This window comes from Impatiens glandulifera, chromosome 7, assembly GCF_907164915.1.
Source record: "Impatiens glandulifera chromosome 7, dImpGla2.1, whole genome shotgun sequence".
NCBI lineage: Eukaryota > Viridiplantae > Streptophyta > Magnoliopsida > Ericales > Balsaminaceae > Impatiens > Impatiens glandulifera.
The window spans coordinates 5,284,062-5,304,633 of NC_061868.1; the positions used below are offsets into that span (position 1 = coordinate 5,284,062).

The window sequence follows — 20,572 nt, forward strand, 5'->3', positions numbered from 1 at the left end:
TCTCAATTTCAATATAAACTCCCTCATTTTATTCACCAGTGGAATCCACTTCTCTTTAGTTTCAATTCAATATTATTATTAACGATACATAGATAAAAATAAAATAAATTTAAAAAATTATAATAATATTTATTCAATGTTTAAAATTATTAAAACAAAAAATATAACATTCTCATTCCACATTTTATTCACTTCGATAAAATAACTTATTTTCTCACATGTTTAATCACAATTTTTGTCCGAATGAATCTCTCATTTCGTAATTTTATACTTTCCTTTTGTCAATTAAATATTTTATTCATATTTTTTAATAATTAGCATCGTGACCTCACACTTTGGTCAATTAAATATTTAATTCATATTTCTTTAACCACTTTCAAATGATACCGGTTTATTATCCATTGACAAACCACATCTCAATCACATTTGGTTAAAGGTTGTACTTGTTTTGTTAGGTTGCAAGTTCGAACCTAAAAATAACATTTTAAAATTTATTTTTAACCGTTTTAAGTTTATGGGCGGGTCAACCCACAATCCGACCCAAATATCCATTTACTCTCACATAAATATCCAAATTAACCACAGCTCTTGACCCGGCAATCCGGACACTTTAAAATTAAACATCATTATATATATATTAGTTAGTCAAAAATTTGAACTTTTATTGTTAAAATGTCTTGCGTTCATCAAATTTGGTGTTGAATCTTAAATATAAAGTGTTGTTAGCCTAGTTAGTTAAAGGGTTGTACTTGTTTTCTTAGGTTGCAAGTTCGAAACCTACAAATAACATTTTTAAATTTATTTTTAACCGTTTTAAGTTTATGGGCGGGTCAACCCATAATTCGACCCAAGTATCCATTTACTCTCACATAAATATCCAAATTAACCAGCTTTCGATCTGACAATTCGGACACTTTAAAAATTAATCATCATTATATTGGACAACATCTTCTTTTAACTAAGATGCGGTTCGAATTGATTTTATTAAAAAAATTAGAAAGAAAATAAAGGATGATTGTTGATGATTTTGAGAAGGTAATTATTATTTTTGGTAAAAAGACTTAAAAAATATTAATATATATAAATAATATAAAAAATAATAATTTAAAATAAAAGATATTTTAGTATTTTGATTAATAATTTGAGTGATGAAATGTATAAAAAGAGAGTTAAGTGATATTTAATTTTGTATGGATTTTTTTAAAAACTCATACCGAAACAAGGCCTTACTTTTTATAAACAATAACTTACAAATAAAACTATCTTCAGTTCTTGTTCTAATCCTATGGATTATTATTGAACGAAATTCTGATAATTCCATATTTGTTATATGAGGATTTTGTGTAAAAGATATTGATTAATGAAAATAAGTTATTTGAATTTTTAATTTTTATAAACCCACATCAAACAAGTTCTCATGTGCTAATTTTTTTTCCATTCAATTTGTCTCTGGTGGATGACATCATAAGTCATAACGCCTAAATATATTATATATTTGTTTTCACCATTTTTTCAGCAGAAAAATGGGTTAATAAAATAGATTTAACTTAAAAAAATAATTAAACAATTCACTATGCCTGATAGGCTTTGTTATTATTTAGTAGCTGAATCGAACTTAACTTTTCCTATAGCTAAGTCTGAACTCTGAAGCAAGAAAGCCATAGCCTTTCTTCTTCTTCTTTTGACGTCTTTTAAGGCTTGTTTTAGGAGGTGGGTTTTTGGATTTAACTTGACTTTTCTCTTAAATATCATTGTTTAATAAAAATTTAAAAAGAAAATAAATAGAGAGAAATAATAAGATGGCTTAAAGAGGGGAATAATTTTTGTATTTAAATAGATAAAATTGATAATTAAATTGTTAATAAAATATTTGAATTTTAAGATAAAAACTAATCAAACAAGCCCCAAGTGATAATATTCCAAATCTCCAACAAAACTCACATTATATTATAATATAAATTAGAAAGAAGCTGCATGGCTCAAATCCCCGTAAACCCTCAACTGTAAATAATAATGAATCTTATTCAATTCTCTCTCTCTGTGTGCCAAGCTTTTTTTTTGCTTAAATCCATGGAATGAACAAGTAAGCAAGGAAGAACCATTTCACAACCTTCATTCACACTATACCCATTTACTCTCTCTCTCTCTCCTCTACTCAAATATAAAAATGGTAATTTGGCATAGGGAATTGTGAATTGATGATGATGATGATGATCCAGATCTCACACTGTTTTTCTTCTTCTATAAACAAAACCATGGGGTTTCCAACTCTTTTACATTCCCAAGCAAAATAAAACACAACTCCCTTCCTCTCTCTCTCTCTCTCTCTCTCTCTCTTGCATTATTATGTCTGCACTTTCTTTACCCCATTTCTATTTCTTCCTCTTCCTCCTCTTCCTCCTCACTTCATCATTCTTCACCGCTACTGTTTTCTCCATTGACCCACAAATCCAAGCTTTACTAAAATGGAAAAACACCCTAGACGACCCAAACCCACTCCACTCATGGAACCCAACTGACCTCACACCCTGCAACTGGTTCGGAATTCAATGCGATTCCAATTCCCAAGTTACAAAACTCATCTTGAAATCAATCAACTTAAACTCAGCTTCCTTACCATCAACCTTTCAACCACTCACCTCATTAAACACTCTAATCCTCTCCTCCACAAACCTCACCGGAAATATCCCACCCCAATTCTCCCAATACACAAACCTAACCCTACTCGACTTAACCCACAACTCAATCACCGGTTCAATCCCCTTCCAAATCTGCACCTTACCAAACTTACAAACTTTATTACTCAACACAAACTCCCTCCAAGGTAACATTCCATCTGATATCGGAAACATGTCTACTTTGAAAACACTCACTCTACACGACAATCAATTAACAGGCCAGATTCCAACCACCATTGGGAAATTAACCAATTTGGAAACTTTCAGAGCAGGTGGGAATAAGAACTTGAATGGCCAGTTGCCGATTGAAATCGGCAACTGCACTAATCTGATCATGTTAGGCTTGGCCGAAACTTCCATTTCAGGAAGCCTACCCAAATCAATCGGAAACCTAAAGAAGATTCAAACGATATCCATTTACGCTACAATGCTCTCCGGCTCAATACCGGAGGAGATCGGAAACTGCACCGAGCTTACGGATTTAAACCTTTACAAGAATTTGATATCGGGATCGATCCCGATATCGATCGGGAGGCTGAGGAAGCTTCAGAGCATACTTCTATGGAAGAATTCGATTGTGGGTGCGATTCCGGATGAGATTGGCGGTTGTAAAGAGTTGACAGATGTGGATTTTTCGGAGAATTTTCTGACGGGGAATATTCCGACTATTTTTGGAAGTTTATCTAAGCTTGAAGCTCTTCAATTGAGTCGTAATCAGCTTACAGGTATTATACCTCATGAAATTTGTAATTGTTTGGGTATGACTTATTTAGAGGTAGACAAGAATAATATTTCCGGGGAAATTCCTTATGAGATCGGGAAGCTTAAGAGATTGTTTCTGTTCTACGCCTGGCATAACAAGTTGACGGGAAAGATCCCGGATTCAATTTCTCAATGCGAGAATCTGCAATTTTTAGATATTTCAGACAATAATCTATCCGGTTCAATCCCCAAGGGGATTTTCTCGTTACAGAATCTGACCCATGTTATGATTGAAGAGAACGATTTCTCGGGCTCCTTGCCGCCGGATATTGGAAACTGCGCCAATCTGTATAGGTTTAGGATTAACCTGAATCGTTTGTCCGGTCCTATTCCGTTGGAGATTGGGAATTTGAAAAACTTAAACTTTCTCGATATGGGTGATAATCGTTTCTCGGGTGAGATTCCTGATTCGTTATTTGGGTGTGAGAATCTCGAATTACTTGATCTCCATTCGAATTCACTTTCGGGTTCTTTACCCACTTCGTTTCCGAAACGGTTGCAGGTAATCTATATATCAGACAATCGTCTCTCCGGTGTTGTGAATCATAATATCGGCTTGTTATCAGAATTGTCAAAATTGAATCTTGAAAATAATCAGCTCTCTGGGAGAATCCCATCCGAGATTGTTAATTGCAACAAGTTGCAATTGTTAAACCTCGGAAACAATCGATTTTCGGGTGATATTCCGAAAGAATTGGGTCAACTCCCATCGCTCGAGATCTCTCTTAATCTATGCGGCAATCAGTTAACAGGACCAATCCCGGGTGAATTCTCGGGCTTGACTAAACTAGGAATCCTCGATCTATCCCGGAACAATCTTAATGGAAACCTCGATGTTTTGACCCATCTTGAGAACCTTGTTTCCCTCAACGTATCGTTCAATGACTTCTCCGGCGAATTACCCAAAACATCGTTCTTCATGAATCTACCCATGACCGATCTGGCTGGAAACCGTGACCTTAAAATCTCAAATGGTTTCGTAGCTCCTACTGACCGTGCATGGTCAGTAACGAAGCTGGCTATAACAATCCTAAGTAGCTTAAGTGTGGTTCTCGTTCTCCTAGGAATCTACATGTTGGTCAGAACTCGAGTGACCGACGAGACCAGGGAGAACAATGACTCCTGGGAACTAACGTTATACCAAAAGATGGAATTATCGATTGAATACGTTCTTAGGAACATGACCTCTGATAATGTGATTGGAACAGGAGGGTCGGGAGTTGTGTATAGGGTGATGGTCCCGAATGGCGAAACGCTTGCAGTGAAGAAGGTGTGGTTAGATGAACCGGTTGGAGTATTTGAGTCGGAAATTCGGGCTCTTGGGTCAATTCGGCATCGGAATATAGTTAGGTTATTAGGATGGGCTTCGAACTCGAGTACGAAACTTCTGTTCTATGATTATCAACCAAATGGAACTTTGAGTTCACTTCTTCATGGAGGTGGAAAGGTTGGGGGAGACGAATGGGAGTCTAGACTTGAAATCATATTGGGTGTAGCCCATGCATTAGCTTACTTGCACTACGATTGTGTTCCGTCGATAATTCACGGCGATGTGAAAGCCATGAATGTGCTTTTGGGTCATCGGTTTGAGCCGTATCTGGCTGATTTCGGGCTAGCTAGAACCGTCAACGATGGTTTGTTTATACCGAATCAGAAACCTCAACTAGCTGGCTCCTATGGCTACATGGCTCCAGGTTTGCACATATCATATAATCTGACTTTTTAAGTAAGACCCAGATGTATGTTTCGAAATGGGCAATGACTAATCTTTCTGGTTGGTTTTGTGCAGAACATGCTTCAATGCAGAGGATCACAGAGAAGAGCGATGTCTACAGTTTCGGAGTTGTCCTTCTGGAAGTCTTAACAGGACGACACCCACTAGATCCGACTCTTCCTGGAGGAGTCCACCTGGTTCAGTGGGTACGCGATTATTTGCAGAGCAAACAGGACCCTATCAACATTCTAGACCAGAAGCTAAGAGGAAGAGCCGAAACACAAATGCATGAAATGCTACAGACATTGGCTGCTTCTTTCCTATGCCTCAGCACCAGAGCACAGGACCGGCCTACCATGAAAGACATTGTCGCAATGCTCACAGAAATCCGACATGAGAAAAGTCCAGAAGCTGATCTGTTGAAGAAGAAGAAGAAGATCGATGGGAGCTTGTCTGCTCCTCCTCCTCCAACAAGGAAGATGGTTTTCAATGTGGGATCTTCTAACTGCTCGTTTTCTTTCTCAGACGAGTCGTCGTAGTCTGAGGAAGGCCCTAATACTGTAACTACTAATTTTGTGCATACAAGTACTTGATGGCTAAGTTTCAGTTTATATAGGAATAATATTGGGAAAGAAGAAGAAACTTGTGTATATGGCTTAATAAATATATATAAATCACATTTCATCTTTTACCAGAGTGATCTTAGGATGTTTGAATACAAACTATACGATAAACAGAAGTGTCTCGACCACCTCAGGGTTCGGAATCAAACTCATTTTGTGCTCTTAATGGAAAAATAAATAAAATAAATAGAAACTGTACAGAAACTAAAGAATTAACTTAATGGAACTTACAGAAGCAAATGGATTCTAAGCTAAGAGTTTCCCACGAGGAGTAGACCTGCTCCTCTTAATTTCCGGCACACCTTCCTTAGCTGGTTCTCTGCAAAGATATGGGTAAATTTAGCAAAAATTTCGACTAAGTTAGAACTCTTCTTTTAGTTTTTCTCATACCTTGGCCCGACATTCTGAGAATTATTCCTTGATGAGTTCCTCGGAAGCTTTTTCACCTTTAGAACACTATATACAGGAGGAGCTCCGGCAAGGATATTCTCATTTTCAGTTTCCTCAATTTTTCCGCCACCTTCAGTGTCATATATCAGTGTGGTGGAAGTTGGTAGCTGATTCTTAGCCTTGCCTTTATTTTCTAGTTTGTTTGTCCTAAAGCCTGCATTTCTGATACTAAGAGCTTGTTTAGCCTGCTCATCTTCATGCTCTTGTTGAAACTTCTTAACAGAAGTCCTCTGTAAGTTAAGGTATGCATCAGATATGTTATCTTGCCTTGATGCATTTTTTTCTGTAGAATGTGTGAATGGTAATGAAACTATAGTTTTGTTGCAAGAAACTCCAATTGGAAATGGGCGTCTAGGGAGTGGTTGGTTTTCGACTGGGTCAGGCTTTACTGCACTTCTCATAACAGACCCTCTATCAGTTGACATTGACCTCCTTAAAGGTGGAGGGGATGGTGATCTTGTTTTGGAAGAAACTACTAGCAGCTTCTTCTCTTCAGTGATAAATGGAACTTTTCTAAGATTGTCTCTGTCAGTGAATTTGGAGGGAAGACGATACTTTCTTTGTTTTCCTGAAGAGGAGCTCCTAACCTAGAATCCAATTATTCACCAAGTCAGAAACATGTATTCAATCACAATCTCATTGAAAAATCATGAAAGTATTATTTTCTAAATTATTGTGATTTTTGGCGGAACATAACAGATGTAGATCTTTTGGGATCATGAGTGAAAAAATGTCCCTTTCAACCTACCTCGGAGCTTTTGCTGTCATCCACAGCTGGCTGAGAAATTTCAGGCTTCAAAGTTGCATTATTCCCTTGTCTAGGCATGTGAAAAGGTGAGCCAGTTCTGATTTTGGGAGGATCTATGGTGCATCTGTTGGGTGCACTTTTAAGTTGAAGCAATTCAGCTTCTTTTCTCTCTAATGCCAACTTGAGGTTTGAGACCTAGACAAGATAGGATAAGAATTAAATCTTGTATAAAACATCATACTTTTTTAAGACAATTCAAAGATATAACAAGATAAGACCTCTTCTTTTATTTCTCGGATTTCACCACTTTCTTTGTTAGATCGAGCAGCTCCAAGCTCTATTGAGGCAACCCTTTCTGCAAACTTGAGTGTACTTATTGTCTCACCAAAAGCATTAACCCCATGATTTATATGTACAAACATCAATGTTTTAGCATGACCACCTGCAAAACAGAATAGAAAACAAAATTAAATGAATGTAACGAGTCAGCTATAACAAGGGAAGATGGACTCTTGAATGTATTAGCAGCAGATTATGGTAATCTGATGTTTGTAACAAACAAAATCAAACAGATAAGTTATTGTTGCGGATAACTCTAAGGAAGTCATGTTATTAGCTCAATTATCAAACATATATGATAAAAAATGAGAATAATTTACTTTTCAATATAAAGGCTGTATAACCAAGGCTATTGTTTGATGCAAATAACCCACTGTCTAATCAACAAAATCTACACATTAATCGCATCCCTCAAATCATCAACCAAATATGCATTTTTTATATTATTTATTCATTATAGATTTATAGTCCTAACTTCCTTTACCCAAAAATAACCTGGTTTTTCATAACCTGCACCAAACAAAGTTATTTAAAAATAACCATCTGGTTATTCAAATAACCCCAGATCAATCAATGATAGAAGCTAATTTTAAGAGCTGAAATCACCTAATGAATCTTGCAGCACTTGAGTAAGTTTGCTATTCCGGTAAGGTATATGTGTACTCTTTTGTGCAAGAGCAGAGATGACATCTCCAAGTGCAGAAAGAGATCTATTAATATGTTGTGCTTCCTTCAGCCTTTCTCCAACTGCCTCTGATTTATCCACTCTCTCACTTCCAGCAAGATCAACCAAATGAAGACAACCCCTTAGAATAGTTCCAGACATTAACTCCTTTCCTCTAACATGAACTGTCAAAATACTGCAAAAAAAAAAACAAGCAATTGAGAAGAACATTTCACATCTATATGCAGCTAGGTCAAAGAGAATCTTGTTTCACCTATGTGAACGGCTACTTCGCTCATTCAACGCCGTAGCTCCTACAGCTCGGTTTCTATGGCCTATTTTCATCAGTTCAAGTACATCTCCAGTACACTTAACAGGAACCAAACATGCATCAGGCACATTAAGGCCATTCAGTTGAGAGTTGTTTCTTATTTCTAATGTGGGGTGATGTTAAGGTGTAACCTACACACAAAAAAACTATAGAGAAGTGCACAATGACAACAACAAAAAAAGGATGAAGTAACTGTAAAAGGATATCGTCTATTGGAGCCATCAATGACCAATAGATCCCTCACTTGTTCATTGTAAATCTCAATCATCTGGACTCCAACTTCATACTGTATAACGTCTCCCCTTTTTTTTGAAATTTGAAACAAGTCACGTAAAGCTCGATAGTTTACTCCCCAGGTATCTTCAGTCATTAGGTCAGGACCACTCTGTAGAGCAATGAAAGTTTAAGTCAAAGGGAGAGCAGCTAGTTAAATAAAAAAACATCATGCACGATATGATACCATTGTATATGTCTTTCCTGAACCAGTCTGTCCATATGCAAAGATACAAACGTTGAAACCGTCAAGCACAGATCTGATTAATGGTTGAGTATCTTTGTATATTTGTTCTGCAAAAGGATAAAACGTCATATTTTTGCCTTATTTAGTCAAAGTAGCAGTGAATTGTATGTTTAGAAGACAAACATACCCTGGGTCACGTTTGTTCCAAACACCTTATTGAAATTGAACATTTTCCTTGCATCTTTGCCTTGTTTTTGAGGATTAACAACCATGAGGTTCCCATTTTCTCCAATATAATCCACCGTTGATTGTCCATCATTTTGTCCAGGTAAGGATGGCCTGACTCTACAGTAAACCCTAATTGTTCCTGTCAAAGACAACAATCAATGTTATGGGTTTATGCACTTCAAGGCTTGTACTAAAAAACAATATACATTAGAAGTTAACCACCTTTTAAGTCTTGAATTTGATTGTAAAGTAAACGATTTTCCTCCAACACTTGGTGATAAGAAGAAGAGGTTGTTTCAAGTCCCTTAATATGGTGTTCTGAAACATATGAAAAGAGTTGGATACCCTATAATTTCACCTGAGATCAACTAAAAACACATCCAGTACAGTCTGAAGCTACATACCAAGCCTTTTGAATTCTTCCATCCATGAAGAATTAACCAGCTCAATTTCTTGTTTTGTTTGCTGGAAACGCAATTTTAGCTCCTGAATATTCAAAACAGAAGAAAAATAGAAAATTTGACTGAACGTGAGAAAAAATCTATGTATGGACAACGTTACAAACCCATGAAGGACATGCAAGAATACATAAAGATGCTTCAATTTTTATTATAATAGTCTTTTCCTTCTTCTGTAAACCACCACTCAGAAACATCACTTTTAGTTCATATCTCTCTCTCTCTCTCTCAAAATTGGTATGAAATGCAGAACACAAGTTTTCCATAGTTAACAGATATACCTCAAGCTGTCTGTCTTGTGAATAGAGTTTTTCCATGTTATCCACAGAGTGAGTGCTATTTTGCATGATTGCTTCACGTTTTCCACCACAAATGCAGTACTTGGCTATGTCATTAGGTAGCAATCTAGTTTTCTGGCAAATGTACTTAGAGATAGCCTCTAAAAACTCTGATTTTGATAGAGGAGCGCTACCTTTTAGCATTTTCTTCAGATGTTGGCCAAACTGTAAACAATGGTAAACTAGGATAAATAGTTCTTCCAGTAAAGCATTAGCATATGTAAGATAAAACTAGACAACCATGAAACCTTGATGCCTTGAGAAACAATTTGTGCTGAGAGATCTTTTACAATTTTCCTGAGGATAGCATCAATAACCTACATTTTTTGCAACCATAATGTTATTAGTTCCACAAAAACATGTGCCTTAGAAATATTAGAATGAGTCAACAAGGCTTCTAAGCCCTTTCCACCACATAACTTGATTGATACATATGAATATAAACAAATCAAGTTTAATTAATATAATATGTATATAACACTAGTGAAAAAACAAGATATAGTTCAATGCCTTAGGCCACACAATAATGAATCTTACCTACCATTGAATTCAAAGGGACGTCCTCAAATCCATTTGTTTCACTAAGGTACGCTTTCAAAATTCCAAGTGCAAAACCATCAAAAAGAATGTTCAGAGCATTAGCCGCATTTGATTCTTCAGCTGCAACCTCATCAGAAAGATGGAGAAACTCTAATAGCTGTTCATACTGTGAGGATTCAGATTCATCCACGGACTCGTCAGTACTTTCGCTGCCAACAAAAGCAGATGGTGATCCTTTTGGGAAGGATACTATACGCACCGTCCCCCCATACCTCCAAACCCCAGTCCCTCCGGCTTGTTTCCACTCGTAATAACCCTTCAAACAAAGAATGCAGTCTACCACTTTGCTCGAAGAGCCTCCCTGTAAATCCAGAATTCAACCATAAAGAACTTAGAAGGGATTGATTGTACAAACAGGACAAATTCGCCAAACTAATGTTAATCTTCTATTTCAAATGTATTAGCTACTAAGATTTGGAACATGGGGAGAATCTGGTTGCATGGAAGAAGCATGCATACATTAATTCATATTTCTCATTTATAAAGTTTTGGATTAATTTCTCATTCATGCACATCACAATGGATATTTAGGTAAAAATAGTACTTCATGAAATACATAATAAAAGTTGGCAACTTGGCATGATTGGTAGTAAGAAATGATTACTAGTCTAGTACTACTGCAGCTAATGTATTTCACAGACCTTCTCCAGATCGGAGGCTTCGAATGTCAAGAGTTTCATATTGCCAACGGCTAAGAGAAAATTCCGCATGTTCTCAAAGTACTGAATCGCAGACTGAGCTCCGGCTTCATTCGACAGAATATCTAGGATAGGATTTTCCACCACCTGCTCCGACGAAAAAGAGAACCATATCATACACTAAGCTGGAGCAAACTGAGCAACAAAAAATAACTAAAATGCTGGCATACTTTGTGGACGGCTCCGGGATTGACTTTGTTGAGGACATTGCAGAGGATGAGACCGTTTCTCAGAGACAAGCATAACTCCTCTTCGGACGGTTCCTTCGACAGGACGGCCGATGCGCCGTTGTCCATCTGGCGCAGCCATTGTACAGCCTGGTATCTTCTCGAAGCTGAAACAGTCGATTTCAGCCAATATGAGAACTTGGGATGAAAATATCATTTCAACCAGAAATAAAAGGATGGAAATATATAAAAAAAAAAGAAAAAAAAACACTAATTAATATCTATTTTTTTCTTTTTTTTACACCATATTTATAATCTCACACTTCAAAAATAATGTTTTTAATAGCAAAAATATTTATGATCTTTCTATATTTATGCTTACTTTAAACAGTAATAACAAAAATATTTAAGTTTATCCGTTTCTAAACAACTTCAACTACTACAATATTTAATAATGTAGTTAAATGTGCATTTTTAAGTATAAATAAATAAATAAAAATTAATCATTATATCATACAAAAGTTCATAATTTTCTTAAACAAAATTATTTTTTTATAAATTCTAATATACTAAAACTCCACTAAAATAGTTAAAGTGTCAATAGAGATTTTAAGATATCAAATTCAAACATTTTAAATATGGTAGAAGTCATGTGTGTCAAGTGACCATGATTACTTTCAACATCCAAAAAAAAAATATATAACCATTATATTAGAATAGCTTAAAATAACAAAATAATAATAAAATAAAATAATAGTGTATAGTTAAAAATGAGTTAATCATGAAATTATTTTTCTATAAATCATAGTCTTTTAAATAAAAATCAAAAAGTAAAATAAGTTTATAGTGTCAATCTTTTTTCTTTAATGTCTTATGATAGTTATTTTTAAATAGTCTTATAGTATTATTACAAAGGAGGGTCATTTAAAAAATATATATATGAATTCTTCATTTTTGAACTAAATAACTAATATTAAAATATTATATATCTTAAATTTTTTTTAAATATAAGAAATCATTAAAAAAAAATAAAAGGTTGTACTTTATATTACAAAATAAGTTTTTTTAAATAAAATGATAATAAATATATATAAAAGTACTTTTCTATTTAAATTATTAGATGATAGATTATTGGAGATCTAAGAAAATAAAAAATCATATAGGATTGAGACAGTAACTTGTATTGGAAATCACAATTGGTTAATTAAATAAAGGATTATATTTTTAATTCAATATGTTTAGATTAAAAAAAGATATAAATAGAATAATTGTCTGATAAAACAAGAAAGTTAATTAATAAAGTAAAATAATGTCTAAAGAACGGAAAATCCGCCATAACCATTATAAATGAAAGCACCAAATCCACTAAATTTCATCTTCCTAAATATCAGTAACTAAAGCTACATTTGACCTAATTATGAAGAAACTTAATTTCAAATTTCGCATTAAATTTAAGAAACCTAATCTGAAAATGTGTAAAAAAAGTGAAACAGATCGAGAGCAGTTCTGATGAGAAATTGAATTTTACCTGATTCTTCGGCTTTCCTCTGTGCTAATTCATAATCGCTGATGATTTCCTCGCCGAATGAATCGTCGGAACTGTTACCGTTCACGATTGAACTCAGGCCTTTCAATCCTCTCAAATTCTTACAAGGTGATGGAAAGATTGAGCCGTATGAGTTCTCCTGCGGCATTTTCTCTGCGGTTATAAGATCGACTTGCAAAATCACAGTCAGTAATTAGTTAACCTCGCCGGTAAACTGATTATAAAATAGAAATCGGAGATATATTTTGAACTACTAGAATCAGGATGAAAGCGGAGAAAACATAGTGTAATTAGATTTTGATTGAGCGTATGAGTTCTAATGCGGCATTTTCTATGCGGTTATAAGATCGCCGAGCAAAATCACACTTCGTAATTAGTTAACAACCTCGCCGGTAAACTGATTATAAATGAGAAATCGGAGATAGATTCTGGACGACGAGATTCAGGATGAAAGCGAAGAAAACATAGTGTAACTAGATTTTGATTGAGCCGTATGAGTTCTAATGCGGCATTTTCTCTGCGGTTATAAGATCGCGGAGCAAAATCACACTCTGAAATTAGTTAACATCGCCGGTAAACTGATTATAAAAGAGAAATCGGAGATAGATTCTGGACGACTATAATCAGGATGAAAGCGATGAAAACAGAGTGTAATTAGGTTTTGATCTAACCTTATTTTCCGGCGGAATCTTCAATTTTCCGGCGAAGTTTTTGAATATGATCCGATCTGCAACTAGAAGGCTTCTCTGGAGAACTGAAATTACTGATTCAGTTCACTTGAGTTTCATTAATACGAGAGGTAGAAGAGAGAGAGAGAGAGAATTTGCAGGAAGAGGAGAAAGAGAGAGAAAGCGGTTTCTAAATGAAACCAACGTATCATTTTGAAACAAAAGTAACGGAGATCCTTTTAACGGAGATGTAACGGCTGTTAATATATATATATATATATAGTTTGAACTTTGAATTCATAAATATATTTTAAAATTAAAATTATAGATTATTTGACAGTAAACCACAGACTCATAGCCCCACTGTCAGTTTTTATTATTATTTATTTATTTATTAAATTTTGAAATTGTTAAATTTTAAATTATTATAAAAAGAGAAAATAAAATGTCTTTAAACTAGTTGTAATGTAAGTTTTTTTTTATTCTTGAATTTATTTAATTGATAATTTATCATATAATTTATTAGAATAAAAGTTCAATTTGCTTATGAATTTGTATAATATGATTTGTTTTGTTTTATTTGTTTTTAATTGTTCAAATTTGTTGTTTACATAATTATTTTGTTCAACATTTAGATTATATCTACATAATATTTGTAACCTTATTCTTAATACTAATTTTATTTTATTTATAAAATTCATATTTTAAGGGATGTAATAAAAATAATAAAAAAATAACTCAATTTAAATGTGAAAAGACTAAAATTGCTATAAGTTAAAATATTAATAAAATTTGTCTAAAATACTACAAATTTCAAATTATTGTAAGTTAAAGTAGATGTTAGAGATATTAAATTCTTATTAATATTTTAAATTAAAAAAGTATTATAATTTTTTAAAGTTGGATTATTTTTATTTTGAATTTTAAATTATTTTACTCTTATATATATGTATATATTTTTTTAATTTAAAAAGTTTATAAAATTATTAATCTTATTCTAACTTAAAATAATTTTATTTTATTTTTAAATTAAAAAAAAATAGAATTACACCTCAATGTCACGAGATCACTCTAATGTAATATGTTTTTTTAAGTAAGAATTCAAGAGTGATATTTGATTTATTAAACACAATTGTTTGTATTTAAATTATTTTGATAAATTTATTTGCATTACTAATTTTATATAATAATCATAAAAAAAAATATTTTCAAACACTCAAAATTAGTTTTATTTTATTTTATAACAATGTAAGTTTTTATTATTAATTTTAATAAGAAAACATAGGCCTTGTTATTTTCTTACTTGAGAATATATAATTATAAATAATTTAATTTTATATTTATTTATTAATTATATAAATAATTTTTTTTAAAAGTTCATAAAAATAAAAAATAATAATTTAAGTACAATTACAAATCATGACATGAAAATAAAAAATATAAATAAATGACTCTTATTACGGTCCTCAAAATTATATAAATCAAATTATAAATACTCTCTATTTTTATAAAATAAAATTCTATTATATATTTATATCAATAACAAAAATTATAAAAAGTAACTTACTTTATTTTACAACTCAAAATCAAAATCAGAACCACTTAATTTTGAAATGAGGCCTTTTATTTACCTTTAATTTTAATAATTAAAAAAATCAGTTTAATGCTTGTTTGACCGAAACTATAAAATGTGCTTTTTTTTTTTCAAGTATAAACATAATATTTATATTTTAGAAAATTACCAAATTTATTTAAAGAAAATATGGTATAGGTAAAACTTTTATGGTGGTAAATAATAAAAGTGGAACTGCCAAAATCAACGGAAACAAACCACGTGGCGGAATGAGCAAAAAATAAAGGGTTTAAACGTGGGACCCATCGAACGTTGGACTGGGCGGCAAGATCTCCGGCCAACATCATCAAACCCATATTTCCATTCAAATTCTGAAAGGGGACAAAAAAAAAATAGCCGATCTTTTTCTTCTTTTAAAAAAAACACACTTTTATTTAATTAAGTCCCTAAGATATTAGGCTGAATACAATATGGTCACAAAATTTATAAAATTGGCGAATAACAACATGAGATTATCAAATCCTATAATGAAGTGAAAGTTAAAACATCACAAATAAGCTAGAATCGTCAACACAATTTATAGGTTTCATTAATTTATATTTTATTATTTATTAAATTTTTTATTTTTAAAAGTTAATATAATCATACATTTTAATTTATTGTATTTTGAGTAAAAATTGAACGTGTTCTTTTAAGTAAGTCTTTTATACTAAAATTACCATGTTCTTAGTCTATTATTTGTTATATATACATATAAAAAGTTGAATTCTCAACTAAAGACTTTTTATTGTGTAATTGGAATTTCATAATTTTTTTTCTCAAATCTAGAGATCTTTATTTGTTAAAATTATAAAAAAAAACGAGGTTTTGTTTTTAACGATTTTAAACTTTCAATAACTTATTATATAGGTAACATTTATAAATAAATAAAATATTATTATCACTAATTTAACTATTTTAGTTTAAAATTTTGATTCAAATTATAGAGAAGTAGTTAAAAAAATTTAATTAGCTGAAACTCAGTAGTAAAATTAGTGATATTAATTAATTATTTATTTATTTATAAATGTCACTTATTAAGTTAATATAGTTTGAAACTGTTAAATCATTTGGTATAATTTTAATAATAATTAGTCTCAAATTGTGATGTTTAAATTTTTTTTTATGAAATCTCAATTGACCTACCTATAGTAGTCCCAATTTCACAATTCAATATATATGGATAAAAAATAACCATGTTTAAAATTCAAAAGTATATTTTACATAAACACGTATTTATTGCGTAATTGAATATTTTAAACACTTCTCTTATACCTATTATGATCAGAAAAATATTTTAAGAGGTTAATGAATTTTAAAATTTAAAATATCTTACTTTTAATATATTAGTTAAATATTTTATAAGATTATTGAATTTTTTTATGAGTTCCATTACCAAAAATAAATAAATAATACATAATATATATAAGGAGAGTTGGTAAGGTTAGTGGGTGGAGGTTTAAAAAGAAAAAGGAGGCAAAGTTAAGGGAAACTTATTGTCTAACCGTTGGCGTTCAAATGATTTAAAAGAGGGACATCCTCAATTTTATGTTTTTTATTTTTTTAGTTTGACATCTATTCAAATTATTATTTTTATTTTTAATTTTTTATTATGGACAAAATTCAACTTTTCTAATATAATCACACAAATTTAGTGAAATTAAATACACGACACAAAAAAAAAAATAAAGATTTAGTCCTATAGTTTGAAATAATTTATATCATATGTTCATTTTAATGCGTGAAAATTTGAAAGTTCATCTCCGTATAATTAATAGAAAAATTTTAAAGAAAATATACCATAAATATTATAAGTTTAACATAGCACTTTATGAAAAATGAAAACTTACCAAATATATATATATATATATATATATATATATATATATATATAAATAATTTAAATTATATATGATTCTTTAAAATAATCAACAACTTCAATTATTCTTACCTTACTAATTAGCATATGGAATAACTAAAAAGATTATGCTAATTTAAAAAAAAAGTTAATTATTCATAATTCTTATAATCATGAATTGATCCTAAGTGATGACACTAAATTAAGTAAGGTTTAGCCCTAGTGTTTAAATCATTACCCATGATTTGTGGGGGACTTTAAATAAGTTCATGTGATGTTGGAATTGGTAATTGTTTTTAAGCCTTGGGTTTGACGAAAAGATTGGACAATTCAGCATGCTTTAATAATGAAATCAAAACTCATAATATCAATTAATAGTTTATTGAAAAAGAATACCTCATAGTTTAGTTCTTATTTTTTTTAAGAGTAACACTACCCTAGTTATAATCTTATTCTTCACTTTAAGTGCTCTGAAAATTGAATAGAGCCCGACTTTTGGACTCTTACACATGAGTATTAGTTGATTTGATTGAGATCTAACAACACGATAAATATATATAACTTTTAATGTGTAAAAACACTTCAAATTGTAGCTCATTCAATCCATACCTTGTTGAAGTTTGAAATTTGATAGAAGAGGCAAAACACACACACAAAAAAAAGTCAACCGAGCCAAACTAATTTTGATATCCCTGATCCAACTATTTGATTAAATTAAATTTCTTATGGAGGAGATGTAAAAAAAAAAAGTTAATTAATTACAATCTTTAGGCTTATATTATTTCATAGCTTAAGAACTTATTTATTTATGAAGTTTCACTTGTGATATAATAGACCCATCTAGTGACCCACTATAAAGTGGAAGTATTAATGTTGATCCATCTATATATGCTCAGGGCGGCCCAAAAGTTTGTGGACAGATTTTTTTATTTAACTTTTAGATTGAAATATAGTTTAGAATAGTTTTGTATTTAAATTAATACATAATATAAATGGTTAAAATATTTTAGAAGTGTTATTAAGGTCGAAGGTTAACTATTGTATAAAACATTTTTATTTTAGTTTTAGTTGGCCCGGGTAGGTGACCTTTAGATCGAATCCTTTAAGGGATGTTTAGTCTTTTTTAAGTATAGAGACTAATTTTTTTTTTTGTACTAGGATTATTTAGACACTTTAATGTTTTATTCTTTTAATTTTATTTTTATAGGTTAGGAGTGTTTTTGAACTAATTTTTAGGGTTATTTCTTGATGCGTGAGTGTATGTAAATGTAAATATTTGTATAGTTAAACTTTAATAACAACGTCTATAAGAAGGTCCTTTTGTTTTAATTTTTATTTTTATCCATATCGGTACAAGTGTTTTCATTCTTTGTGTATGTTAGTTGTAAGTCTCTTTTGAAGAATTTGATTTTTATTTTAGAAGTTTATTCCACAATTTTAATAGTATTTTTTTTAGTCTTTGATTGCGCATTTCCTCCTCTACGAGGTCTCCTTCCTGCCGTAGTTTACAGAGATTTTCCAGGTTTTGTCGCGCTCCTTGGGTTATAGGACACACATCAATGAAAACGAACAAGAATAACAGACTCCGCGGAATTGAAGTTTTGTGTTGAATCCGACATAAGGATTAAATTTATATAAGAATGAATTTATCTTAGAGAAAAATAATATGAACAATGGCTAGGGCATATAGGATAGAAAGTGAACTTATCACCTCAATCCATATCATAATTCGAGAGAAATTTCAGGGGAACACCATTTATACTTTATTTTAAAAAAAATTAATCATAGAATTGTCTTTAATATAATATAAAAAATTAATCATAGAATTGTCTTTTATATAATAAAATTAAAAAATAAATAAATTTAAAATTCTTATAAAATATAAATGATAAATAAATATATTAAAATATTATATATTTATTTGTTTTTATTAGTATTACAAAAGTTGAAATGAGGTTGGAATACCCTCTACTATTATTACTATGTTAGAAAAAAAAAAAAAAATCCCAAATATGATCTATCTATGTCCGTAAATAATATAACTCTACTCACTATAGTTATCACCTAAGCTATCTCGTATTATAAAAAAAAATCACTCTATACAAATTAAATTACTTTTATTAATTTAAATACAAAACTTTTATATGTTTTTAATAATATTTAAATTAAATAAAAAAAATATTTTCTTATTACTCCCAAAAAAGAAGTTTGAATACTACAAGATATGAATAAAGCAAAAGGGATCCCTTATCTTCTCCTCCCTCACCTTTTTCTCTCCATTCTTACTCAATTAAAAAAAATGGAAACAAGTAAAGTTGAAGCATTATTGAGAACTTTTCAATATATTGAAAGCACAATAATAGATCATAATTGATTTTTCATCCCATAATCGATCATCACTTCATCATCCTATACATTATCTACAAAATCTGATCACATGAAAAAACATAGAAAAATTTCACCAGAAACCCAAATAAATCTCTATCTCTTAGTCCTGCAATTTCTAGCAACAAGAACACCACTAGGAGGACTAGTCATCTCCAATTGACACCATCCATGTAACCAATAAGAAAAATGAACAGGACCCAAATTAACCTTAACTTTAAAAGTACCCCTAATCTTAAAATTCACTCTATTAGCCAAAACCTGTCTTTGAAGTTTCACAGCAGAATTCTGAGGCAAGAACACCATACTTGAAATCATTCTTAAAGTAACTAACCTGGTCTCACCTTTCCTCATCGAAAAAGGCTGTAACCCTTGAGCAGAAATCAGATTATCTGAAAAATAGAGTTCGAGATTCACATATTCGAATCTCACGTCAACTTTCTTATTCGGGTTAGTGAAGTTCGCCAAGAAGATGAAGTCTCCGTTGAAGTTGTCCGGCGAATCGAAGTAGACTAGGTTTAGAATGGCGTTTGGAGTATCGAAATTGGGTGTTTTTGGTTTTAATGCGAAAACTATGATTAGGGTTGTGATTGCTATGATGATTAGGAGGATGCTGAATATTAAACAGATGATTGCACAGCACCATATTAATGGGTTTGTTCGGCTAGGTCTTCTGAGAACTATAATTGGTTCGTTGTTTGTGATTTTCCAGTAGGGGATTGTTGGGTTTTGTTTGGTGGGTTGGAATGGAGATGTTGGAGGTGGAGATAGGGAAATCATTTGATGATTTGCAGATGTTTGTTTTAGGGTTTGAAGGTGAAGAAGAAGGAAGAATGAAGATTATGAGTTGTGTTTGATAATAAGATTGGAAGAAATGAAAATGGCTGGGTTAAGGAAAGTAAAAGTGGGGAAGATGGGGTCGGCCATTTCAATTGTAATTGTGTGTCTTTTTATGATTTTTCTTAAAGGTGTTTGGTATTTAATTTTAAAGTGAGTAACATCATTCTTTTTTTAATTCAAATCACCATTTTTAATTTAATGATTATCTTAATTCGTTTTTATGTACCTTACTCTAGTTGGTTTCGGGTTATTTAATATTAGTATATTACGAGTGAAATAGAAATTAGGTGAAATGATGTTTAGTCACTCTTAATTTAGACATAGAGTTCAAAACTCATTACTATTTTCTTTTAAAAAAGTAACACTTATATTTACAAAGTGAGATCCCTTAGTCAAGCATCAAGA

At 31.5% G+C, this 20,572-nt stretch overlaps 3 protein-coding genes across 4 annotated transcripts; 1 reads left to right on the plus strand and 2 right to left on the minus strand.

Annotated features, from left to right (window-relative positions):
• Positions 1–2,117: 2,117 nt before the first annotated feature.
• Positions 2,118–5,720, plus strand: LOC124944700 (LRR receptor-like serine/threonine-protein kinase RGI3). The gene is made up of 2 exons (XM_047485028.1): positions 2,118–5,134; positions 5,230–5,720. The coding sequence occupies exons 1-2, from the start codon at positions 2,347–2,349 to the stop codon at positions 5,691–5,693; spliced, it is 3,252 nt and encodes a 1,083-aa protein (XP_047340984.1). The 5' UTR covers positions 2,118–2,346; the 3' UTR covers positions 5,694–5,720.
• A 100-nt stretch (positions 5,721–5,820) lies between these two features.
• On the minus strand, positions 5,821–13,634 carry LOC124944699 (kinesin-like protein KIN-14F). 2 transcript variants are annotated; one of them, XM_047485025.1, is made up of 18 exons: positions 13,476–13,634; positions 12,787–12,957; positions 11,262–11,425; positions 11,035–11,178; positions 10,335–10,694; positions 10,042–10,110; positions 9,737–9,958; positions 9,402–9,483; positions 9,220–9,315; positions 8,957–9,136; positions 8,770–8,876; positions 8,516–8,694; positions 8,253–8,417; positions 7,921–8,174; positions 7,254–7,417; positions 6,976–7,170; positions 6,168–6,814; positions 5,821–6,096 (listed from the first exon to the last, which is right to left on the minus strand). In XM_047485025.1, the coding sequence occupies exons 2-18, from the start codon at positions 12,950–12,952 to the stop codon at positions 6,024–6,026; spliced, it is 3,267 nt and encodes a 1,088-aa protein (XP_047340981.1). In that variant the 5' UTR covers positions 12,953–12,957; positions 13,476–13,634; the 3' UTR covers positions 5,821–6,023. The 2 variants fall into 2 exon arrangements, with proteins under 2 accessions (XP_047340981.1, XP_047340983.1); XM_047485027.1 differs by lacking the exon at positions 13,476–13,634 and having other exon boundaries at positions 12,787–12,988.
• A 5,651-nt stretch (positions 13,635–19,285) lies between these two features.
• LOC124910438 lies at positions 19,286–20,333 on the minus strand. The gene has a single exon (XM_047451082.1). The coding sequence runs from the start codon at positions 20,105–20,107 to the stop codon at positions 19,424–19,426; it is 684 nt and encodes a 227-aa protein (XP_047307038.1). The 5' UTR covers positions 20,108–20,333; the 3' UTR covers positions 19,286–19,423.
• Between the last annotated feature and the right edge of the window lie 239 nt (positions 20,334–20,572).